At 42.9% G+C, this 25848-nt stretch overlaps 1 protein-coding gene across 7 annotated transcripts in view; it reads left to right on the plus strand.

The window, feature by feature from the left end:
• Nucleotides 1-1622: 1622 nt before the first annotated feature.
• L3MBTL3 (L3MBTL histone methyl-lysine binding protein 3) overlaps nucleotides 1623-25848 on the plus strand; it is an 80923-nt gene continuing 56697 nt past the window's right edge. The window contains exons 1-3 of one of the 7 annotated variants that reach the window (XM_071549060.1): nucleotides 1623-1705; nucleotides 11336-11447; nucleotides 25543-25654. In XM_071549060.1, the coding sequence (XP_071405161.1) occupies nucleotides 1629-1705; nucleotides 11336-11447; nucleotides 25543-25654 (301 nt within the window). In that variant the 5' untranslated portion in view covers nucleotides 1623-1628. Of the gene's footprint in view, nucleotides 1796-2929; nucleotides 3080-3538; nucleotides 3763-4637; nucleotides 4657-7597; nucleotides 7639-11335; nucleotides 11448-25542; nucleotides 25655-25848 lie in introns of those variants that run through there. The other 6 variants (XM_071549063.1, XM_071549066.1, XM_071549062.1 and 3 more) reach the window with 6 other exon arrangements.

Raw genomic sequence — 25848 nt, forward strand, 5'->3', positions numbered from 1 at the left:
AGGCAACAATCCAGCAAACACTTAGGCATAAGCACCATTTTACCACTGTGAAAAAAAATTAAATGAATAGAAACTGTCAAGACAGTATGGTAAAAGCCTAGTTGTCTGAATTGTTTGAGCATGGGCATAGTTTAAGGGAGCAGATTTGTTAAGCTTGAATCTTAAATATTTTAGCACACATTCTGAAGTAAGTACTCTACTGAACAGAAGCTGAGACCAGGAAGTCCTGTCGGAGATGGCCCATCTCTATCCTGTGTCCGGCGCAATGCTGTCCCCATCATGTGGATCATACAGTAACACAATCTATATCCATAACAGCAAAAATGTTATATTTAGTCATGTTATTTGTATTTATTTCTGATTATATTTTAATTTAATGATATTTATTCCTGTCTATCTGTCAGTATTTATTATTATTTCTGTTCCAGTAATTTGGGCCAAAGTTGGCAATGTAATTGTAGAAAGGAGCATATATAAAATCAAGACAATGTTTGGTCATTGATCATTTCTGGGATTAACATATATTGAGATTTTAGAGTTATTTTAAGAGATATGTGATAGTATGCCAAACTACTAAAAATTCAAAGTTCCCTTTGACAGTTTTTGCCTTTAGGACAGAGTGATTTTTGGGAGATACCATATAGTCTGAAAAAACAATTTAGGATTAGTATAATTGTGTTCTGTGTTGTTTTATGCTTACCTTAAAATACATAGACAGACACAATTTTAAAAGTATCTTGTATACACTGGAGCGAGTTCTCCATCCTCCCTCTTCCCTGGTGCACTTAGGCCTCATGAAGGTCGATCTTGTGTAAAGTTCTTTTGCTAACAGACCTCCTTGCAGGTGAACTAAGTCCACCCAGAAATAAGGACCTTCAGTGTTACTGTTTTCTGAACCAGTGACAGAAAATAAATGCTGAAGATGGCATTTTGTTTTGGGAATACAGGGTCCCGACGGAGTGTATTCTGGCAGGTGGCATATTTGGCACATTTGAAACTAGTTGTATTTTCTAAGCTGGCTAGGTTGTAAATGAGACGAGGCCCATCACCAGGAACGCGTCCGTTCTGAACGCACGTCACATTTCGGGAGCGCAGAGGAGCCTGGCTTCGCGCTGCCGGGCCCCAGACCTGCTCCCGGGGGTCCCGTCGGGGCGGCGCCGCAGGGCTCCCTCTCTGCCGCAGGACCCGCACTTTCCTGCCTGTCCTGCTGTCCTGCCTCTGCCCCACGTCGCTCCTGCGTAGAGGATGGGGCCAAGAGCCGCAGACAGACTCACTCTGATGCCCACCACCCACCCTCAGCAGCACCTGACGGGACCCCCTAGGGCCGGACGTCCCCCTCCCCGAAAAGTGCAAGGCATTATATTTGAAGGCGCCCAAAATAGCGCGCGTCTGCACAAGTCTCCTTATTATTCTTCCAGCGTCGGCAGTAAATCAGGGGGAGGATGCACCTCCGCCGGACTCCTTGTCGGCGGCCGCGTTTGCGGAGAGGGCGATGCCCGCTGCCCGTGGCCGGTGCCCGAGTGCGGCCGGCCGGCGCGCAGCGGCAGCGCAGACGACGGAGGAAGAGGAGCCGCGGCGGCGGCGGCGGCGGCAGTTTCCCCTTTCCCCAGCCCTGGCTCCGCGGGCGCATGCTCACTGTGCCCGCAGCCCTGGACCATATTTGTCAGGACTACTCGAGAGACGGAGAAAGAGAGAATTTGGGGGGGTAAGGAGCGGCGGGTTCCGATCTGATCCGCAAGCCGTTTAGCGAGCCGCGATGGCAAAGGCTGGTGACGGGTTTTAATTTTCCCCCTAGGTGAGGATGAAAGTTAGAGAGAGCGCGAGAGATAAAGGGAGAGACGCACCTCCTCTCCCTCCCTTACGAAACGTATCTGGGGAAGGGGAGGGGGGCTTCTCCCCCACCACCTCGAGCAGAAAGGATGGAAGTTAATGCCGGGGAAAGTGGGCAAGTGACTCGCAAGTGACTGGGGAGCGGCCGGGGCACCGGGGATCTCACTAAATCATAAGTGTACGAGTGTGAAAGAGGAACAAAAGAAAGAGAGAGGTGCCTGGTATTTCTTTTTCTCTTCCCAAACACATGAAGGGAGTACATGTATATATATATGCGCTATATATTTATATACATACACAGGCACGCACGCACTTATGTGTATGTACATATATATATACACGGGGGAGGGAGCTGTGGAAATGTGTTTGGGGGGGGCTTTTTTTTTGAGGGGGGGAGTGGGTTCCGAAGGGAGGGGGGAAGGGAAGGGGAGAGACATTTTGCAGACTTGCCCCACCAATGAGCTTGTCAGTTGGCTCCATTTAATGACACTTACGGGGCATCGCCGCGCTGTTGGGAACAATGTGATGCGGGTGCCGCGGCCGGGCGGCGGGGGGAGGGCGGGGGGGGGCACGGGTGTGCGTGTGCGTGTGAGCGCCGGGCGGGGAGGGAGCGGAGGGGAGGGAGGGGGCTCGCTGCCACCCGAGCCCCCCCTCCCCAGCCCCGGCTCTTTGTTCGCACAGGCTGAAGGACGGGGAGAAGTGCGGGCTGCGAGGGGGCAATGCGCAACGGAGAGGGGTGCGAAAAAGCCCCGGGTTTTTTGGTCGGAAGCGGCGAGAGGTGGCGGCTGCCGGGATATACCGGTTGAATGTGCCGTGGCTCCCCGTGTGCGAAGGCCTCTCCAGCGCGCAGCGGAGAGTTTGTGTTTTCCGTCGCTCCTGCACTTTGTGTGATTGTCTGCGAGAGATATTTAAAATATAATCATCTCCCAATTTCCGCCATTTTGGGGAAAGTTTGCACACACATACACATACAAAAAAAAAAAAAGCAAGCTTCTAGCATTTTTTTTAAGAGACGAAAAAAAAAAGTCTTTTGCTCGAGTGCTCAGTTCCTGCCTCTGTGCGGTGCGTGCGCCGCGCTCGCTGCGGCAGACATGTGAGGCGGCGGGGAACGGCCCCTGCCCGCTCCGGGCTGCGTGCGGCGGCGGGGCCGGCGCCTGTCAGCGCCGCCGGCTGCGCGGGCTGAGCTCGGGGGGCTGCCGGGGGCTGGCCCCGGGGTGGCGGCCGCGTGTGTGAGCGCACATACACGTGAGTGCGTATTTTGCCGACGACGGGGGCGGGGAGGGGGGGGCAGGGAATAGGACGCGGCTTTTCTGTTAAGTTGCGCGCTCTCGCCTGAAGTACGGCCGGGGCTGGGGAGCGGCCCCCGCGCACACGCCCGTCTCTCCCGCCCCGTCTCCGCAGCCGGTGCATATAACAACAGGATATAGGCACACTTGTTCTCATTAACCCGCGTGGGGCGGTGTTTTTTCGCGGGGCGGGGGGGCGGAAAGCGGTATTTTTCTCGGGGGGAGAGGCGGCCGACGGGAAGGCGCTCCCGCGGAGCGGCCGCCCGCCCTCAGCCGGGGCTGGGGAGACGCCGGTGGGGCTGCAGCGCCCAGGGCGGGGGGCGCCGCGTCGGGGCCTCGGCGGAGCCCGCTCCCCCACCCCCATGTTTTCCCCACTCCCCGTCGGAGCGGGCGCACGCGAGAGCGTGAGAGAAAAAGTTGGAGCGCGGGGCCGGGCGCTGGCGGCTGCGGGGCCGGGCGGGTCTAGCCCTGCGGGGAGGCGGCGTGTGCCGGCCCCTGCCGCGGGAAGGGGAGACTGCTCCGCCAAGGGATGCCCGGAGATCGGCTGCGAGCCGCCGCGCAGGGAGCCCCAGCAGTCCCCTAGGAAAAACAGAGCTCGCCCCGCTCCTTCTCCTCCGCGCTGGGGGAGGGGAGGAGGAAGGAGAAGGTAACATTTTTTAAAATTTTTGTTTTTCCTTTGCACTCGGACGCAACCTCCTTTTCCCGGATCTCGGTCCCGAGGGGTGGAGGGGGGGGTGGGAGAAAAAAACCCAAAACCGAAGGACCCGGTAAACAAGCAGAGTCCCTCTCTCGTTGTGCAACTTCCTCAGGAACACTTAACACCCAGTTCCTCTCCCACCCCCGCCCGCACCGCGCTCGCCCCCACGCCGGGGCAGGGGGCACTGCTCCCCCGCTCCATTTCACTGCCCGAGGCGGGGGCGAAGGAGAAAAGACAAATTGGGGAGGGAAGTGGAGCGACTCAAGAACCGCTTTCCCCGAGTGCCGCTCCCGAGGAGCCGGGCGGGCGGGCGCTTTTGTCTCGATGGCTCTGCCCGAGCCTCGGGAAGACGCGGACCTGAGCCCGGGTTTTCTCCAGAAAGTTTCAAGTGCAGCAAAAACACGCCGCAAAACTGGCCAAGGAGGGACCTCTGCTGGTAGGCCGCGGGCTGCCGGCGCCGCGGAGCGGCGGCCGCGCCCGCCGGGCCTCGCCGCAGCGTTCCGGCTGCCGCGCCGCTCCGCCGAGAGAGCGGGCGGAGAGCGGAGCGGGCCGGGCCGGGCGGCTCCGGGGCGGCCGCGGCCAGACCCGCCGCTCCCGCCGCCCGCGGGCACGGCCTGCGCCGGGAGCGGCCCCGGGCGCGCCCCGCGCCCCGGCACTCGTCCCGCTGGAGAGCGCGGTCCGAGCCCTGCGGGTGTTCAGGTTGGAGGAACGCTGCTTGGGAAGGAGGCCCCCGGAGATGCGGCAGCCGCCCCTGGGGGCTGAGGGTCACGGCCTCTTCCAAGTCTTTCAATTACCTGTGCATGGCAGCGCCGTGTGCAGGCTTCACAGTGAGAGGCAGAATGAGTTAGGTTTTCAGTTTTGTTCTGTTTTCTTTTTAGTTTCCTCCGTATTGCTGAGTGGCATTGCACTGATCATTTTTGCTGTTTCTACTCATGAATGGATGCTCAGTCGCGGGTGCTAAAAATCAGGTGGTCAGCATAAATAAAGCTCCCAATACAAAAAGTTCAGTTTATGTCATTTTAGGAAATAGTCCATGTTCAGGATTGTAACAGAGTTTTCTTAATGCAAATTTTAAGGTTGTTCAGGAAACCAGTGCTTTTTACCAAGGAAGTTACCATGTTCCCAGAAGTTTGTGTGATAAACATCTATAAGTGAGAAACTCCCTGGAAGTAGTGGCTGAAAGCAGTGTAAAGCTTTCCACTGTCATCTGGAAGGTGCCAGTTACGCGGTTTTTCCTGGTGTTACTTCAGCAGCTGTGTGGTCCAGTTGGTCTTCTCGTGAACTGGTGCTCTTGTTAAGGTGGCTGAAGCACTGGTCTTGCAGTGAACTCTAGTTTTGTTTGCTTTTGTGGTGTGTTTCACCTTCACATTGAGATTAGCTAGAGTGTTGCTTTTAAGTTTCAATAACTTCAGAAAATTATTGTGATGACTCCTTTTCCTCTGTGACTTGTTGAGTTTCATTTGGCATCACCTGTGAAGAGAAAGGGTTGATTTTTTTTGTGGGCTATTCAGTTTAATCTCTGTGTTTTTTAATACTGCTGGTAAGTAGGATGATGGATTGTGAGTGATGGGTGTGAGGAGCCAGTGGTGATGGCATGAGGCTTAGTGAAGAAAGTGATAGTGTGTGTGTAGTCATAGCTTGTTAGTGCTCCACTAGTAGGATTGCCCATCACAGTGGGAGATACCAGCTGTTTATGAATTGGAAAGAAGGGTAAGTCTGTAAATGCACCAGTGTATTTAGGAGCTAGGAAAGGTGAACTGTCAGATGAGGAAGAGAAAGGCACAAGTCAGACAAAAGGGACATTCAGATGTATATTAAATTAACTTGGGGTAAAAAATAACAATTTGAAATAGGTCAGGTGATCGTGTGAAGATTTGGCGCATTGCAGTTCTCAAGAAGGTGTCTGCACAGGAGAAGGAAGTAGGTACAAATGTGCCTGATTCAAGTAATTAAGAGAATTTAAGATGTAGGATTTCAGCATTGTTGTACACAACTTATTAAACCTCCACTCAGGCCTGCACAGACAATAACAGAAATAAAGGATTCATGGTTGCAGAGGAAATATTTCTTTGCTGTGAGGTACAGGTTGTTTATAAACAAGAAAATGTTATGATGGGTAAGTTTCATTGGATGATGGGATAGCTTTGGTGGTGGGTAACTGTTGTTCTAGTGTTCTGTGGATATTTGAAAATGAAATAGTAGAGGAAGGCTGTGTGTAACTATTACCCAATCTCTAGCAATGGTACAGCTATACCTGTATTAGCCTGCTGACAGAGACTAGTCTTGGGTGAAGACAGCAAGAACCTTCTTAAGCACTGGTGTAGACTCAGCCTTCACAGCATTTTGTAAAGCATCTGTGGCCAGATCTTATTTGTGAGGGGAAAAAGGTTTAAAACTAAAGTATTGTGAAGCAGGAGCAAGCATACACAGTACTGCTGGAGAGTCTAGCAGTCAGAAGTGTAGCAACAGCTAGAATAAGAGGCAAGAATGCTAAAGAGACATCACCAATGGGAACTCTGGTCCATTTTCTGTTCTAAATGTTAAGAATGGCAGAGAATTTTAAGCTCTGCTCTCTTTGTGAATACACACAGAAGATATATGTCTTATCTTGAAAATAACTTACTTGTAATAAACTTCATGAACAACTGGCAAAATAGTGAAATTAAACAACTTTTCAACACACAAAATAAAAACATAGCAGGACTAGTAAAGAAGTTCCTAAACAATGAAAAATGAGATTTTGAGGAAAAAGTGGAATCTGCAAATACTTCTTTTAATGATAATTGAACCTTTAAGCAGATACAAGAAAAAGCACATATTAAAATGTGGTGGGTAGCATCAAAGAGTTTTACCATTTCCTGTGCTGTTCCTGTTGTGGTTGTTTTTCTTTAAATGAAGAATCTGGTGCAAAAATATGAGGGTGAGAAAGAGGCAAGTGTGGAGCGTGCCCAGCTCAAAGGGGATTGCTAAGAGAAAAGCAGGGCTCACCCTGGTACGTTTACAGTCAATTGGCTTTGCTTTTGCTGTCACGAAGCTGGCTTACTACTGTCGGCAAATAGAGGGAGCTTACACTGCGAGGGGTAATTCTGCTTTATGTGGTTTTGGCAGTGTAACAAGTCAGTGCTGGTAGGATACACATTCTTACAAGCCAAATAAAGCTAAATTGAGTATCCACTTGTCCGCAGTTGTCTAGAAGTTGATGTATTTGCAGCTCTGGTACACTGATTTGTTCCCTTCAGATCCACTTTATTTTCCTGATTTACTGAGTAGGGAAAATGTGTCCTTTTATTTTAGCTCATGGGTGCTATACCAGGCAGCCTTGGAGATATCCAAAATAAATATTAGGATGAAAAACCTTACCTGTTGCGTTTGTTTCTGAACATCCATTAGTGGTGGTGTCACCCAGCCTTGTGGGGAAGAGGAACCATTGCTCAGCTCCGTAGGAACATTGCCTCGCTTGGGCCCTCTTTTGCCCTTGGACCTCACTCTTGGTGTCACTTACTGAGATCTCCCCTGGCTCCACATGCCCAGTTTTGCTTCTCCTTTACAGGAGCTGTCAGCTGGAGAGAGGATCAGTATGGGTCAAGCCTCCTAGGCTGTCCTGTCATGGTAGCTACAGAAATCCTCAAAAGTAGGAATAAAAATAGACCTAGATGCATAAAAAGAAAAGACAAATCCTTGCAAACAGGTTATGCCAATCTGGCATAACCAGATGACTGGTGGCTCTACTACTGAAGTCTCTCTCTGCTACCCTGTGACCTGTATTGAGTTGACCCCGCTGGTTAGAAGTCATATGGATATTACACAGTTGTCATCTTACTTTGGGTAGGTGCCAGGTAGTTTTTTTTTTAAAGCACTGACTGCAAGAATCCTATTACTATTTGCTGATATATTCAGTACATAACCCTATAATTATTTCAAAAACTGCTTGTAAGTTTAATTGGCATATTCTATCCTGTGTCTTTGCTTTATATCTTTAGAGAGTTTTTCACCTGATGAAATTATCTCATTTTTAGGGCTGTTTTTCTTAATAAGTATCTCTTCTGTGAGGTTCTCATTTATTGTTGAATCACTTGGTAAAAATGACAGTTTTTCAAAGGATGTGTCTTATTTTATGTGCTTGAGTATTTTAATGAATTTATTGCATATGTCTAAAACAACATGTTGAAATACTAACATCCAGCATTGCTTCCCTTATGACTGTGACGACTGGGATAGTTACATCCCTAATAGTGGATTTTGGAGTTGTTTTTGGATAACGACTGTTCCAAGTTCTTACTATTCTGTCCTTTCCATCACATCAGATGCCAGTGACAGACATAAGGACAGTACTGTAGTTACTTTGCCCCATATTCATCTGGCATTTTTACTACTTTTCTGGCAGTGCAGCAACAGAAATGATAGCAGATGAAATCATTATGGAAGGAGTTATACTAGTTCAAAGAACTGCATCAGAGCTTTAAAACAAAAATTAAAATGAATAGATAAGACATTCTTTAGTTTTCTTTGTTCTGAGATTTAGATGTATATACTGTGATGCTTTCATTCTTTTATAATACCTCATTGGTGAAACAATTTTATTGGTCTGTATCTCCTTCCTTATTAGTATTAGAGGGATATAGCCCTATCTTTCATCTCTTTAAACTCAGCAAAGCTGGAAACAGATATTTTGTTAAAAGTAATTCCTCTTGGTAAATTAATTTCTATCTGCATTGCCCTGTGACCTTTTCATCCCCACCAAGAACACTTCTAAAGGCTGCAGAATGTGAAAAGTACAGACTGTGGCTTTGACATGGAGTTTATTTTAAAACGAAAGAAATAGTGAATACCTTAGAATAAAATAGAATATGTCACTATTGCTGTTTGTTACAATTAAGTTAGAATTTGTGTGTTTTATGGAGACAAATATGCCCTGAACATTTCTGCTGCCAATTTTTTATTTACTTTCATGGATAACACTCTGGCAAGTAGGCGAGGCTCTAAGTTTCCCCCCCCCCCCCCATGTAATTTTCATGTCAGTAATGAGTGGCACTATCAGAGATGTCAGCATCTGATGGAGCAGCTGTCCCTGTCCCGTGCTCCTTGCTCCGTGGTATAGCGGCTGCTGTGAGGAAACATTTCTGCACAGCTTCCCAAGTTTTTTCCCGTTTTCTCTCATGCCTTCTGCAGAAATGATTTCAACATGTTTTCCATAATAAGTAAACCACAGGAGGGTTGAGTGAAGCGTCCTCTAAACAGGATAATAATTTAAGATTACTTAGAGACTTCAGTTAATATAGAACACAACTTTGTGTTTGCTTAGCAAGGCTAATCTTGGGGAGCTTGTTACACTAACATGCTTAAACCAGCATGTTTCACGTCCTTAAAATTTCATGGGTGTCTGGAGAGATCCAATTTTTCAACGACTCCTTAGCAGCTTGGTCTTCTGTTCTTGAGAACTGCGCCTCTGCCATCGTGCTGCAGTTCAGTTTGGTGGAAGCCTGCTGGGCTCAGTCTGCTGTGGTGCTTGGTGGGCTCGAGCTCTGCGGTGTGCTGTGCTCTTGGATAGAGCAGAGATTCCTAGTTGTATTGCAGGAACTGCCCTGAGGTAGGGTGGTGGATTTGGTATAGAAGTGATTTTAAAAGATGAGGTCTGTGGCTTTGGGGACTTTCTCTGTTTGCACTGAATTTGTTGAGACTTATTGACTTATTTTTAAAATTAATTTTTGTACATTGATGGTATGGTTTTCAATACTTTCTCATAGAGAATTACTGAAAGGTGGAGAAGGCGCATTGTGGTTCTTCTTACTTAAAACTTGTCATGTGAAATATGCGAAGGTTTCTCAAAGAACCTTCTCAGAACTCTGCCTGTGATATGAAATGAAGGGGAATGCAGAATCTTTCCCTCTTAGCAGTAGATACTGACTGAGGTCCAGCTCTTGTTACCTAGTTGATAATGTGTAGTTGCTGTAGTATAACAGAAGCACTCATGGAGTGATATGTTGCTCATGATTTTAAAGAATTTGACTAGAAAATGAGGAGGAAACCAAGGAGAAATACTAGGGAATTCACATTGTGTACCCAAAACCAGAGTAATATCTGTCTATAGTGGTGGTGTTACAGTGATAGGTACCATTTTTCTGATGATTACAATGTAAATAGGATTGTTTTTCACGCAACAAAGTTAATTAAGTCAGCATTTTTCTCCTCAAGTCAGCATTTTTCTCCTCAAGCTTTTGGTAAAATGCTTCTAGACTATCTTAGTTTACTTCTGCTTGGTTTGCATCTTTTTCTGTTATCTGTGAATGAACAAATACTACCTTTTTTTTGTGTGTGTGTGCGTGTGAGAAAATAAAAGATTTCCAGAGAGTATTAATAGTTTCAGATCTGGGGAGTGGGACTTAAGTTAGATTTTTAGAAAAGGAGGATAAGCTCTGAGGAACTGAGGAAGCTCACTATTTATTTGAAAATTTAGAAAGTTTAAATTTCAAAAAGTTCAGAAAATGTAAATTTCAAAAGAGGTGAGCTTTTGCTAATTATTCACAAAGCAATGACAGAGCTAGTTTTGCCACAGATTATTTTTACTGCTAGGCATAGTGCAGAAGTTCTTCAGAAGCAAAATTAATGAGTCAGGTTCTACACTGAACAACTGGTAAGTTAGGTGCCAGGCCACAGATGTAAAGATTGCTGGGTTTGTGAGAAGTGGAAAGGAAGAAGTTAGTAGTAGTCCCAACTGGCTGCTGAAAACACCTGTAGTTCAGTGCAGCTGATACAGGGACGAGTCCCAGGCCAAAGCCAGGGGTCAAAGGCAAGTGTGTTATACTTCTGTTGCTTGTGCAAACCTTTTTCCACAGAAGATGTCCAGATCCAGTATTTCTGAAGATAATATCTATCTTTTCTCTCTTCGCTGTTCTGAAACAAAGGGATCCAGTAAGGTCAAGTCTTGCAAAGCTGTAGTTTTCTCTGGTGTGTATGTACTTTTCTGTGTGAAAATAAACATTTACAAATGCAATTCGAAATTCAGCGAAACTGGATGGAAACAAATAAAGAATATTTGAGTGTCCTGAGTTAAACAGGGGAAATGACGGTTTCAAATTCATTTTGAAATTCTAATTTGAACTTGCGTAAAGCATTCACATCAGCATGTTATCCAATATTAAGGAAGTGCAGTTCTGTTAATCAGTGCTTAATGTATTTATTATAGGCATGCACTCATATCTTTCCTTTCCCAGAACAGATGTTTTTCTTAGGTGTACTTGTGGTATGTTTTTTTCATGTCAATTTATGTGCAGTTTGAAATTTTTCTTTCCAATACAGCCTGATTGCCTCCTAATGTGTGAAACAGGTATTATTTTTAAAGTTCTTAAGATATTTTCCCTTGTTTTTATTGCATCAGTGGATATTATCACCCTTGTCATTACTTGTCCACATTGCCAGTGTGCAGAACAGGCATTGGATACTAATCTATGAGAAGAAATATCTGGGGATATAAGCATTAAAACATTTACAGAATTTTCAGATAAAATCTTTTTTTTTCCCCTAGTACATGCATCATGAATGAATCTGCCTCTAGTGGAAATGGTCAAGAGTTTGATGTATTTAGTGCAATGGACTGGAAGGATGGCATAGGTACTTTGCCAGGAAGTGACTTAAAGGTAAGATCTGTAATTTTTTTAATAAGCAAAATAAAAATGTTAAATGACAAGAGAATGGATTTCAAAAACTGGTGTGTAGGTATCTGCTTTTATGAATAAAACATGAATTTGCAGTTCTGAGTTAAGAGACTGTTAGGTTTTAGCTCTGGAGTTTCTTGATTCGGTTTGTGGTGCTGGCACAGCCAGCCGTCATCCCTGAAGGAAGGCATAAATTAGCACTGCCTCACTGTATAGACAGAAGTAATCAAGAGCACAAAATCCCAAAGAAACCTCAAAAGTGTGAAAATTCAGTCCACTTAGAGCATTATATTACTATATCACCAAGAATTTTTATACTGCCATTGATTCTCATGTCTCACTTCTTAGTTCTTTTTATTTCTAAAAATAATTTATTTTTGCTGTGCTTTTGTCATGTGGGTGCCTAGAAAAAGTTAATGAAGTAAGTGCTTCTGATCTTGGTACAGTTTAGCAATTTGAATTATATTGGAATTGTACTTTTAATTACATTTTCACACTAGTTTTGTTTGCTGATGTAAATTATGACAATTTTATTTTGTTTTCAGATTCTTTTTATTAGCTTATATTTTTTAATGTCTCCTTAGACGGTGTCCTTTGCTGTGCTTCCAATTTTGGTATTAAAGACTTGTCTTGCACCTACTTCTTGTTGATTAAGTCAATATTTTCATATCATTCTGTTCAGACTAACACTGATGAGGTTTTCTCATAGTTTATTTTTTAAAAGGAATCTCACAAGAAAATATGTGACGTTTAATAAAAGAACTTTTTATCTTCTGTTGCCTGATAAGATTTATATTGTTGAAATGAAAAGTCAAAAAATGTTTGAAAATCAGGATGTACAAGTTGCAAATGTGTTTTTGTTTAGGTGTTTTGTAGGGTTTTGTGTTTGTGTTAGTTTGATTTTTTTTTTTTTTAATTTTACCCACAGAACACTAGGATAAATTCACAGAATAATTTTCTTTGTGGGGGCCTTCAGGACACCACCTAGACGGAGTAACCCAGTCCTCAGGGTCGCCTCAGGGTGACTTAGGTCAGGTTGCTCAGGATTTGGTTATCACTGGGGCTGGAGATACTGCAGTCTTTCTGGGCAACTTGTTCAACATTTGCGTATGCTCACAGTAATTTTTTCCTTTTATGGTACTTTGTTGGAATTTCCCCTTCTGTAGCTTGTGCCTCTTGCCTCTTGTTCTTTTACTGTGAAGAACCTGACTCTCTATCCCTTCTATATTTTCCCATTAACTACTGGAAGACAGCAGTAAAATCTGTTCTTCTGTTTTTAAGACTGAGCAAATGGATTCACTCAGCTTCTCCTTGCATCTCATCTGTGCCATGGCCCCTGCTTGCTTTGGTGCTCTTGCTGCAGGAGGTCAGTGCCTTTCTTGTACAGGAGACAGTCGCCTGCATATGGTCTCATCAATGTTAAGCAGAGAGGAATAATCCGTCCCCTCATCCTGCTGGCTGCCCTCTTGCTCAGGCAGCCCTGAGTGCTCGTGGCCACCTTTGCTGCCAGGGTGCATTGCTGACTCACGTTCACCTCGGGTTTTCTGCAGAGCTGCTCTCAAACAGTCAGCCCCTGGGCTGTACAGGTGCGTGGAGCTGCTCTGTTCCAGGAGCAGGGCCTTGTGTCTGCCTTGACAGACCTCCATGGTGTCTTGGTTGCCCATTTTGTTCAGCATGTTGAGGTCTATCTGAACAGCTGTCCCACCCCTCAGTTTATCAGCCATTCTCTTCAACTCGGTAGTTTGATTTTGCTGCCTGCACAATTAAAGAAGCCTTTCTTGTTGCCTTTGCTAGTTTATTCTCTGGCTGAGCTTTGGATTTCCTAATTCTATCATAGTACGATACAGCAATATCATTATATACCTTTTCTACGTAGTTACCTGTTCCACATTCTGCTTACCTCCTTTTCCTTTTGAAGTAAGTCAGGAGTCCCTTGTTCATTCATGTTGGCTTTCATCCGCATTTGCTTAACTTCTTGCATGTTGACATTCATCATTCTCCTGTTGTGAAGTCCCTGGGGAGAGGGACAAATTTCCTGGGTCTTTTTACCTTTTGAATCAGTCTACTGTATGATCCTACCAAGCAGATCTCTGAACAAGCCAAAATATGCCTCTTCTGAAGTCCAGTGCTGCTGTTGCAGTGTTTCTTTCACTGACTTTCTTCAAGATTTCAAACTTCACCATCTCATAGTGATAGCCAAGGCTATTACCAGCCCCCACATCCCTGAACAGTTCCATATTTTTTTAAAAAAGTCAAGGCTTTTAAAATTTCTTTCTGTTTTAATGAGCAACATTGTACGAAAGGCAACCATAATATTGACATGTTTGAGCAGTAGAAAAGGTAACAATGCAGGAAAATATAATAGTCTCATATGAATCACAGGTTTGGGCATTGTTGAGTTGTGGTTACCCTACATCAAAAGAAATAAAACTGAAGCAAAACTTGAGTCATTAATTAGTAGAGGAATGGGGAAGTTTCCATGTAAAGTGAGGGAAGGGACTGGGGGGTGTAGCTAAAGGTAGCTTCAAGAAACCGTGTAAGAAGATTCTTAGCTATGTCCCGTTCATGAAAGCATGAACTTTGTTTTAAGGCTGCTCTGCTGTTCATTTATGTATTTATTTTAATTTGGAAACAAATATACGTTTGATTTTTAAACAAAGATTCTTGCTTTGGTTCATGCATTAGGGAAGGCACAGTCAGAGGTGCAGTAGTTTTGGCCAGGCAGCTCCTTCTCTTTGGGTTATTGTTTGGGGTTTTTTCTATGTCCATTTTTTTAAATACAGAAGCAAGGGGTTACTGAATGAAATTGAAGTTGAGCCCTTTTAAGACTGACTGGAAGAATAGTATTTTCTAACAATGCCAAATCAGCCGGAGAAGGTCACTGGACCAGAGAACAAGCCTCAGTGAAAGACTAGGCATTTACACAGATACCAAAGTAATTTGAGCTGTTAGAATGGTAAGGATTGTTGAGCTTTCATGATAATTATAACAACTCATTTTTCAGGGCTTCTTCTAAATATTGATGGTTAAAAAGGTGATTAATCACTTGAAACTGTAAATGTGATCATAGGGAATATGTTACACTCTTGGTGGAGTTCTCAGAACGGGGCTTATGTGTGTGATTTACCTGAATTGTCCTGATCACAGAGCATTTTGCTGTTTTGTCCTGAATCTAATGAAAATGGCCTTAGATAGCAGTTAATTCTTGTAAGCTTGCATGTCTTTGAAAAATTAAAATAGACTAGTTCCATTAAGGGTATCAAACTATTGCCGTGTATTTACATTGAAATGCAGTTAAAAAATCTGATGAAAACAGTGTAATAGCAAGATACACAAACCCAAATATTCTATTTTTACAGCTTGATAATACATTAGAATATATGAGGGGTATTATAACTAATGATAAGCAATAGCCGAACTCTCCATTGTAGACAATGTCTTGCTCAAAGTCTTTCATTTAGTGTTTTCCCTTCCTAAAATATTAGGAGAAATTGTCTTTGAACACTCAGATTTGGTAAATTATATTTTAAGAGCATGTTTTAAGTTAAACTTACACCTAGATGTTGAAATGTTGCTTTTTAATGTAGACATTTTGGGGAGTTACCTGCTTGAAATCCTTATTTTTTAGTCATGTAAGTCATGTGGCATTTGCTTGTCTTTACTGCTTGCATGATGAAGTTTCATGCTTATTTTAACATATACATGTTTTAAGAAATCTCTTTTCTTGTCGCTATATTAGCATCCAGCCTGAGATTATCAGACAAGTATGTATTAACAACCGTCATTTTTAAGAACTGTGGATGTGGTCTCTCTGGACTTCAGCAAGGCCTTTGACACTGTCTCCCATAATATACTCCTGGAAAAGCTGGTAGCCCATGGCCTGGACAAGTGTACCCTCTGCTGGATTAAGAGCTGGCTGGAGGGTCGGGCCCAGAGAGTGCTGGTGAATGGAGCTGCATCCAGCTGGCGGCCGGTTACCAGTGGTGTTCCCCAGGGGTCTGTGTTGGGTCCAGTCCTGTTTAACATCTTTATTGATGATTTAGATGAGGGGATTGAGTCCATCATCAGCAAATTTGCTGATGACACCAAGCTGGGAGGGAGTGTCGATCTGCTGGAAGGCAGGAGGGCTCTGCAGAGGGATCTGGATAGACTTGAGAGATGGGCTGATTCCAATGGGATGAAGTTCAATAAGGCCAAGTGCCGGGTCCTGCACTTTGGCCACAACAACCCTCTCCAGCGCTACAGGTTGGACACAGAGTGGCTGGAGAGCAGCCAGGTCAAAAGGGACCTTGGAGTACTAATTGACAGGAAGCTCAACATGAGCCAACAGTGTGCCCAGGTGGCCAAGAAGGCCAATGGGGTCCTGTCCTGTATCAAAAATAGCGTGACCAGCAGGACCAGGGAAAGTGATCCTTCCCCCGTACTCTGCGTTGGTGAGGCCACACCTTGAGTACTGTGTTCAGTTCTGGGCCCCTCAGTTCAGAAAGGATATTGAGGCGCTGGAGCGAGTCCAGAGAAGAGCAACAAGGCTGGTGAAGGGACTGGAGCACAAGCCCTATGGGGAGAGGCTGAGGGAGCTGGGGTTGTTTAGCCTGGAGAAGAGGAGGCTCAGAGGTGACCTCATCACTGTCTAGAACTACCTGAAGGGAAGTTCTAGCCAGGTGGGGGCTGGTCTCTTCTCCCAGGCACTCAGCAATAGGACAAGGGGGCACGGGCTTAAGCTCTGCCAGGGGAAATTTAAGTTGGATATCAGAAAAAAATTCTTTACAGAGAAAGTAATCAGCCATTGGAATGGGCTGCCCAGAGAGGTGGTGGATTCACCATCCCTAGAGATTTTTAAATGCAGATTGGACGTGGCACTGAGTGCCATGATCTAGTAAATGGACTAGAGTTGGACCAAGGGTTGGACTCGATGATCTTGGAGGTCTTTTCCAACCCGATCGATTCTATGATTCTATGATTTTTGTGAATATAAGTTCCTGAATGAGTACAAGTTGGTAAAAAGTTCTTATAAGTAGTGTAAAACGATTCTTGAAACATTTAAAAATAACTTTTCTCAATATTTTCTTGTCATTGCTTAAATCTGATTTATCATACAGAAGAACAGCTAAATCAGAAATAGAAACTTGGATTATTTCTCTTGGTTATGAAGTCCTATGCACAGTTTCCTGCCTACCATCCTCACTGATGGGCTGCACCAGGAGGCACTCACTTCCCAGTCTAATCAAAGCAAAGGAGCCAAATTGGATACCAAGCCTGTCAGCCATGCCACAGTCTCTTATGCCTGCATCTGTTTCTACATTGTCACAGTGCTGCAAATGTTCTTCTCCTGTGATTTTGGGCACTGTCAATTGTTAGGGTTTTATCACTTGTAGTTGGAGAAGACTATGGAAATACATTCTCATACAGATTTTGTTAAAAATCTTCAGCAGAAATAGTTAACACTCCTTGAACACTGTTTCGAGCATGCTGTGTGAGAGATAAATAGTGAGTAGTTGTGGAAAATGCTGGAATTTCAATTACATAGGGAATAGGGAGAATTAAAAATTGTGCACTATGATGGACTGAAGACTGAGAAGGGAAATTTTAGCACTGTATATTCTTTTAAAATGTTTAAATAAAACAGAAAACTTGAATTCGAGTAAAATTCAAAAGAGTTTACAAATTACAGAATGCCTTCATGTGGCAGGCTAAGTAATGTATGCTCATCTGAAAAACATCAGTGCTTACCAGTTATTCTGCATGGTGTGAATGTGAATGTAAATGTGAAATGCTCCTCTTTTTTCTCTCTGTTTTTTTTGTTGGTTTTTTAAATCTCTGTGCTGAGTGCACACAGTAACACCATGGTTCAGGATTTTAATATACTCATTAAACTGGAAAAGCTGTAATAATTTACAGTCACTTCCTACTGCAGTGACAGAAGCTTATGAAGTACTTCTTAATACATTTTCTAGTGCTTCTTTGGAAAGTGAGCAGCTATGTACTGCAGGGACAGAATTTTTGTCATTATTTCCAGCTTTCAAATTGTGGTTGAACATAAAGAAAAAAAAATTAAAATTTGATGATGAAGAAATTAGCCTGTAAATAAAGTTGGGGAGACAGCAAATATTATAGAAAACTAACTATAGTAGTGGAGTGTGAAAGGTGAAGTAATGGTCAGTGGTGTTTGGTATTTCCAGCTGTGCTTGAAAAGAGGACAGTGATTCAAAATACTGCGTTTCTGGATGCAGGGTTGCAGCAACTCAAGGCAATAGAGTGCATCCTTCCACCTGCCTTTTATGAAGTGGTGTTCAAGCTTGCTTAAGATAATTACCATTGTGAGAACAACCTATTTCTTTTCTCACATTTTTATAAAAATATCAGTAGTGTCTCAGGCAATAACCAAGTGTGGTGGTTTTTCAGTGCAGAGCCATTTCTGTTCTCATACAGTGGCGTGTGCTACACTTTGAATTTGAGAAGGCATGTCTTGCTCAGGGACAGTCTCTGAGAGTGTCTGCAGGTAACATCAACTACCGGGAACTAGTTAAATCACTGCCTGCACTGGTAAGGTTCTGTTTGAGGGAAAAGGTACATTCCCTTCAGGGAAGGTGGCAAGGGGTAGTGCAGGGAGTAGAAGGCAGGGTAGATGGGACTTTCTCTGACCATGTGTGAGCCCCAGCAGATGTACCTAGGGGCCTGGTCTTTTCCATAGGAAATTAATTTTATTCTGTTGTAATCTAATGTAATTAATTAGCTCATTCTGTGCTTTATTGCCATACATTTCTGGTTAAAACTGTGTTATCACAAGAAGAATCCTCATTATTTAGGATAAGAAAGACCAAAAAGGAAATTTCAATACTAAAATTGTTAAAACTCTAAAACCAAAAAATGCTGCACAAGTCCTATGAGGAAAGGCTGAGGGACCTGGAGTTGTTTAGCCTGGAGAAGAGGAGGCTCAGGGGAGACCTTATCACTCTCTACAACTACCTGAAAGGAGGTTGTAGCCAGGTGGGGATTGGTCTCTTCTCTCAGGCAACCAGCAGTGGGACAAGAGGGCACAGGCTTAAGCTCTGCCAGGGGAGGTTTAGGTTGGATATCAGGAAGAAGTTCTTTCCAGAGAGAGTGGTCAGGCATTGGAATGGCCTGCTCAGGGAGGTGGTGGATTCTCTGACCCTGGAGGTTTTTAAGGTGAGATTGGACGTGGCACTGAGTGCCATGATCTAGTAATCAAAGTGGGGTTGGATTAAGGGTTGGACTTGATGATCCTGGAGGTCGCTTCCAACCCAACTGATTCTGTGATTCTATGATTCTATGATTTAGGTTTACCTTGATCTTTAATTGGGTTTCCTCATGGAAAGTTATGGTAGTGTCTTCCTTTAGGTATCACATGCTATTTTACCACAAAATCTGCTGCATCATTTGCTGTAGATGTTGTTAAACATGTAAATAACTAGGCAGAGGGTTTCAGGGAGGAAAAGGGATAGTTTTGTGATTAGTGCAGGTAAATTCCACACAAAAATGCTTAGCGCTGCTCTTGCTTCTACCACAGCCTTCCTGTGCGGTGTCGAACAGCTCACTGGAACCAAAACTTTGGCAGGTAGCCATTCATTTTTTCATTTGTTGCTAGCTTGGGTTCTCTGAGATATTATTGTTTTGTATTTAGAAATATTCTGGCCAGAATAATTCAGAGCCAGGATTGCTTTGTAGGTCAACTTCTGGATCAATAAGCGTCATCTTTGCAGACCTTGACTTCTGGCTCTGTCACTGATTTATGTGTCACCTTAAGAAAGTCTGTTTAGCTGCAATTTCTTACTCAAGTGGAGATAATAAGACAGACTGAGTTTGCAGTGTAGAGAAATCATTGAGAAGCCCTCTGGTACTAAGATAATTCTTGAGCACTTGGATCGGGGGGGGGGGGGGGGGGCGGGGGTTGGAAAAGCCTGAGGAGTGTCTAAGAATAAAGTAGATAAATATTACTGGAGACAAGACTGAGGTATTGGCAGTTTGCTGGGGAAATGTCAGTCTCTTGCTAAAGGTACATATTTTCTGATGATATACCTAAGCTTTCAATTTAGAAGTGATGACACCATTCCTATTATTTTTCTATATGGGAAGATATAATTTGATAGGAATCTCTTCCTGCTTCTGCCTGCCCAGATAGGAAAAGGCCTTTCCTTTTGAATGTAAATTGTTCTCCTTGGTTACTTCAGGATTATCCTATCACAGTGTTACTGAAGCATCTTAAAACCAATGCAATATTGGTGGAATTCCCTGATTGTCTTGCTGACAACATCATTCCAATGAGAGTAGGTCTGGCCTTGCCCGTTTAATCTCTGCTGATTATGATTCAAGGAGCGCTGTACACCCTGCAATCCTACCTCAGTTGTCTTTTGCCATACTTGCTAGTAGTAACATGCAGGCAGGATTCCTTCTCATCATTAAAGAAAGGATATTAGTCAGGTGCAGGAACTAATTTCTTTCCCTGAAAAAGTCAAACTTTAGTGATGAGGCAAGTGTAAGGGGGTCACATGGTTACTGAGTGCTTTAAAATAAGCTGGGAGGAGAATACTCAGAAGGATGAAGAGCTAGGAAGAGATTTTGTTTTTTAAGTGTCTGATAACAGAGATTTTGTTTCAGGAGTTACTGTGCACTGCATTGTAACAGTAATTGCTAGAGTGCCTAAAGCTTATTTAGGTACTTGCTCTTTTTTGTTTTGTTTTGTTTTTTTAAGAAAATAAACAGTCATTCGGCTTTCAAACCATGTAGAGTAAATAAGACTGACTGTTGCTTGAAGAAAGTACAAAAATACCAACAGCTGCCTCATTTTTCTGAATGCTATCCAACCTCTCCTTGGGGCATGGATTCTGTGGAAAACATACTATGTGATTGTGTGTATAAAGACTGTAGCACACACGTAGAGAAGAGAGGACTAGTTGAATGGACAAGCTCTGGCATTTAATAGCTTATTCAACTTAAGTAATATGTAAAAAATAGTTTGGTCTGTAGCAGGATGTGTTTGAACAGTACAATGTCTATAGATAACTCCTTTGGGGAGGAACTCAAATGCTAGAAAAGCTCTGATTAATCTGAGCAGTTCCACTGAAACTGCTGTGATTAAGGAGTTAAACATTGAGGACGATGATAACTGTTAGCCAGAGATCAGAGTGTCATTCTTTGCCTTGTATAACTGGAGTCCCACTTGTCAGTCCTCTTGACAAACTGCTTTGTAATTCTGCTACTTTAGCTGCTTTATAGGCATAAGGAGTGTTTACTGAGTTTACTTTCTGCTTAATAAAAATTTTGTAGATTCTAAGCTAGTCCACAGTTATGCTGTTGTGACGTCAAGATATGTTTTGTTGCTGAAGTTACTGTCAGAATACAGCAACAGTTGCCTTTATTACATTAAACTCTTTGTCCTTATCTTGCCCAGTAGATGGTAGTGTTGCCTGATTTTTCTAATTTATTTTAAAGCTCTGTATTAACATATGGGTTATTTCTTCTTTTTTTGTCCTTTGCACTTCAATTGTTCTTTCTTTTTCTTCCTTTGTATTTTTCTGTTCTCCCAAATAATAATTTTGCGTTGTATAAAATGATAGCAACTCTGATTTGAAATCTGTGGGAACTGATGAGATGTCTTAAGAGGGCACAAGTAATAGCAAACATTGATAGTCTAATCTTTGTTGCTCTGAATTAGATACATGAAACAGTGAAGACTTAATCTGAAACCAGATTGTATATATTTGTTCCCAACAGGTTTGAGTTCATAAGAATTAATCTGAAATATGATAGACATTTTTCATTGTTTGCAAAATTTTTTTATCCCACATAGAAATACTCAAGAGTATTTTTATGAAATAGATAACTGAAAGCACTTTTAACATTTAATTACCCCTGCATAAAACTACAGAGGGCCTTCCAGTCAGCAAAGAACTTCTATTAGAAACAGAAATGCTCTAAACCCACGAGAGAGGGGACAGCTGCAGTCCACTTTTAGTGTTGTGCTTACGCATGTTCACTAGGAAAAAGTGGATTTCCATGGTTCAGCACAGCACATGGTGGGCAAAGAAGGACAGGCTGAACAAGAAGATGGAGCACCATTTTCATAAGAACAGAAGGACCTTGTGCTTAGCCCAGTAAAGTCAAGTTTGAGTGGGTACATAATTCCTTGCTTTATCATATACCAAGAGAGGAAGTGTTCAGGTAGTAGAGCTGTGTAATCCATAGGGTAATGTTGGCTTAAGAAAAAATGGATATAAACTGACTACGAATACATGGAAAGTAAAACATAAAAGGAGGTTTTTCAAGAAAGAAATGTAGGAATGGACTTTTGGTAGAGACGCTGGTAATAGAAAATCTTGCCACTTTTCCATTGCAGTTGAAACATTTTTGGAATACTTTGTGTGATACTGTTGCTTGCAGTAGACAAAGGCTTCATATCACTGACTTACCTTAGTTACTCCAGTCCTGTGTAAATTTTCGTTCAATTATTTTTTGAAAATGTTTATTAATAGTAATTTTGGTCCCTGTAGAAAAAATTAGCATGTGGGCAGACACGAATGGTTCAGAAAGTATTTATAATATTCAATTATTATGATTTAAACCTTGGCTTCCCTCAATATGTTAATTATCTGTTGAATTAATATTAAAATGTTCCTGGGAATAAAATTAACAGTCATATAAGCTGAAGTTTTAGTATATCGGGGAATAGTTTCCTGAGAACGTATAAAAATGTATGTCAGCTCTGAGTGGAAGGAATCTTTAATGATGTTTAAATGGAAGCTACTGTTTTTGATTCTTGTGGAAACTGCAGACAAGGCAGCTAAGTCATATATTTTATACTTATCCAGTAACAGTTGGATTTGTCCTGCCGACTCAGTTACAATATATTTGTGTTAAATAAATTGCAGTTACTTGAACAAGTATTTTTGCCCTTGTTGGTCACCTGTACATTAAACTTTTTAAGTTAAATTTTCTATCCAAATGTTATATTTATTCACATTTCTCTTACTGTGGATTTGCTCAGGAAAGCTGTTGAGGTTTCTTTCTCTTCTTCTTTGCTGTCTGATCTTTTAGGATCATTGTCTACATTGGGTAGGACAGAGAACTATTTTAAGAGGTTACTTAAAGTTTGCAAACAGACATTTGACAAAAGTCAAGTAGATAAATACCCAGCAAGCATATTTATTTATTCTTTTCAAAACATTGAAATGGCAAAAATCAGTCTTCTTTGTGAGTTTATATATGAAGTACTTGGTGATGGTCTGACTTTGTTTCCATCAGTGGGAATTTTACTGTGTGATGCAATGAAGGCAGATTTAAGGAAAATCCCTCCAATGCAAATTTATTTATTTACTTAAGGAGTGTTGTGACTTGGAAACAAATTTTTACTTTTCAGAGAGCAGTGGATCCTCCTCAGAAGTTAGCTCAATGGCACTGTTTCTTTCCCTCTATCACCTGCTATGAAATTGCAGATTGTCAAGACACCTAGGGAAGTGTCTCGGAGGACTGTTCTTACTGTATTTTGTCTTGGAGGAAATATTATGACAGAATCCTTACTTCTAGGTTTTTTGGCGCTTACTTCCCAAGTAGAAGAGACTTACAAATGTGTTGAATTTTTTCACAGGGACATAAGCTACCATTAAGCTGGATCCTTTTTTGACATGCTTCCAACAGTAGACACCAGTTGGCACATTCTCTGACAGCTCTTAACCCTGTGATGGCTTTGTGCAGCATGCTGCTTTGCACATCTATTTATCCCGTTTTTAAGCAATTAACCTTAGTCACAAGTTGTTCATTGCTTTTCCTACCCAGCTAAAACCAGAGTATGACTCCCCATGTCTGAGGCATTGTTCTGGTTAGCCACAAAGAGCTTGGCATGCGTGTTAATGCTGACGCCGTAGCTGGGGAAGCAGGAAGCAAAAGCAGACATGGAATCAAGTTTGCATCCAAACAGGGACTGGATGCCTCTGACTGGTAAACAGGAAGCTGAAGGCAAAGCCAGGAGTTACAGCAGTCAGTGAGCAGCCCAGTAGGACTGTTGTGCCCTCTTGCTTGCTAAGGCAGTATCACATTGTTACTCTCTATCACAGAGACCATCTTAGTGGGGTGGCCCAACTGTTGAAGAGCTTCTTCCTTAAAGATTTGGGTCTTGCTACCTTTAATAGCCTCCAGTGAAAGACTAGCTGGCAGTAGCCTTCCCTGCATTCATGTCTTCCATTTTTTGGTGCCTGTCAGTCAGGTCTCCAAAGCCAGAATGGCTGACAGGTCACTGTGTTACCTGAGGTGACATCCTTGCATTACCACAGGAGGCTCTGGTGGAGAAGGAACATACATTTGATGTCAGGGTTGGACATTGATCAAAGCATGCAGAAATAATCCCAGTTATTCAGGTATCTCAGGACTGTTCAGAAATAACCTTTGATGTATGGATGTTCCAGCTGATACTGTAAGAAGGTGCAGGAGAGTGTTTCCAAGAGCTGATCAGTGACCTCCCTGTGAACAGTCAGTTGGTGCACTGCAGCACTGTCGTGGTCTGTGTTCGCAGTGAGGAAGGCTTTCTTTTCTCTCTGGCATCCATCTGTTGCAGAGGCAGCAAAGGACCAATAGCAGAAAGGAGCTTAACCAAAATACGAGTGCATAAGTCAGCTGTAAGACACAAGAATCCTCTTCTGAGTGGCTTTTCTTGGAGTCAAACGACATGAATGTCTCTCCGCAAACTGGAGTATGAGAACATGATGTTTACTGCATTTGATCACCTTTCAAAGTTGAACTTCTGGACTTTCAGTCCAGATGGATTTATCAAGAGCCTGTCCATGTTTTCATACCTGTTGTGAGCATGGCTGATCACAAATAAAAATCTTGGCTCCAGATGTCATATGTGAGGGCCTCTTCTTCATCTCCCTCCCCTCAACTTACTTCTTAGCTGTTCACATTCCTTAGGGCCTGTTGGCTCTTTGCAAAAGTTGAGGCTAGAAGGACTGTATTACAAAAGCACACTGCTGTGGTATGTATGTTACGGGGCTCACCCTTGCATTCAGCCAGAACTGCTTATTTTCAGCATGTACCATAACAAGGTCCAAAGCGTGGGACTGATGCATTTGACAGCCTCTGGAGGTACAGATAGGGTCAGTGTTGAGCCAGGCAATTGCTCCCTTTCTCATTTTTGCAAGGTAAAGTTGCCTGACTGAGGAAACAGAAATAGGCTTCATGCCATTGCCTTGAAGGAGTATTCTCTTCAGTGGATGATTCAGAGCTTTAAAAGACTCTCTGAGGTGTAATTTTCCCTGTTGAAAGCTGTTACTGAAGCACCTCACGGATACAGACCCGTTCTCTGTGGCAAAGACACCCCTTCGCTGTTCAGAGAAGGGGATCAGGGTCAAAACGCTGCCTTGAGTTGAACCCATGTAACCAGCTGGGCCTGCAAACCACATAGTGACTGGGAAGCTGAAGTTATTTTCTTGTGGTAGTGCTGTAATCACTATGACATTGGGTAGAAACTTTTGTTCTTGCAGCAGGATGGCTATAACTCCCGGTGCTCCAGTATAAGCACAGCATGAGGGGTATTGTTGAGTCTTGCTTCTGGCTGACAGTAATATCACATTCAGCATGTAATTAAACAGCTCATAAACTGCCTTGAGATGTTTGTTTATGGGCCCTTTATAGATAAGTACTGTGTTTTCAGAGAATGCTGAAATTTCTGTACTCTGTGAAGCGTTAGGTATGTGATGTTCGGTTCCCTTTTCTGCAGAAAAAATACTTAGTGTCTGGAGTGCATTATTTGCTGGCAATGAAAAGCATATGGTATGGGGATGTTCCCCTGAATTTGTTACTGATTCTTTAATTCTTGTGTGTAAGTTAGATATTGATCTAGGTGTGGAGGCACCTGTATCTATTGCAAATTAATATTTTTAGATACTGAATTTGCATTATGCTTGATAGAGAAATAAGAATGGCTTGTTTCAAATTCCATGTGAATAAGCAGAAACACAAAGAATATAGGCACTGTGGTAAGGACACCACTATTGGTGAAGAGAAGACACTCCAAAAGACTTTTTAGTAAATTTTTACTATATTGTATGCCATTTGTTTTGTCTTACAGTTTAGAGTCAATGAATTTGGGGCCCTGGAAGTGATTACAGATGAAACTGAGATGGAAAGTGTTAAAAAGGCAACTGCTACCACAACCTGGATGGTTCCAACTGCTCAAGAAGGTCAGTTAAGAGACTGTAAACACTTTTTATGGTACACTGTATTTTCTTTAATATATCAAATTTTCTTAAAGCTTACCCCTCAAAATAAAAAATCTACTTGCTTTAATGAACAGCATATCTCTGGTGATGTTACCTGTTTCTTGGGATGTGAATGCATTTTAAGTTAAAAGGAAATGCACTGTTAAACATCTAAA

The sequence above is a fragment of the Pithys albifrons genome, chromosome 2 (genome assembly GCF_047495875.1).
Source record: "Pithys albifrons albifrons isolate INPA30051 chromosome 2, PitAlb_v1, whole genome shotgun sequence".
NCBI lineage: Eukaryota > Metazoa > Chordata > Aves > Passeriformes > Thamnophilidae > Pithys > Pithys albifrons.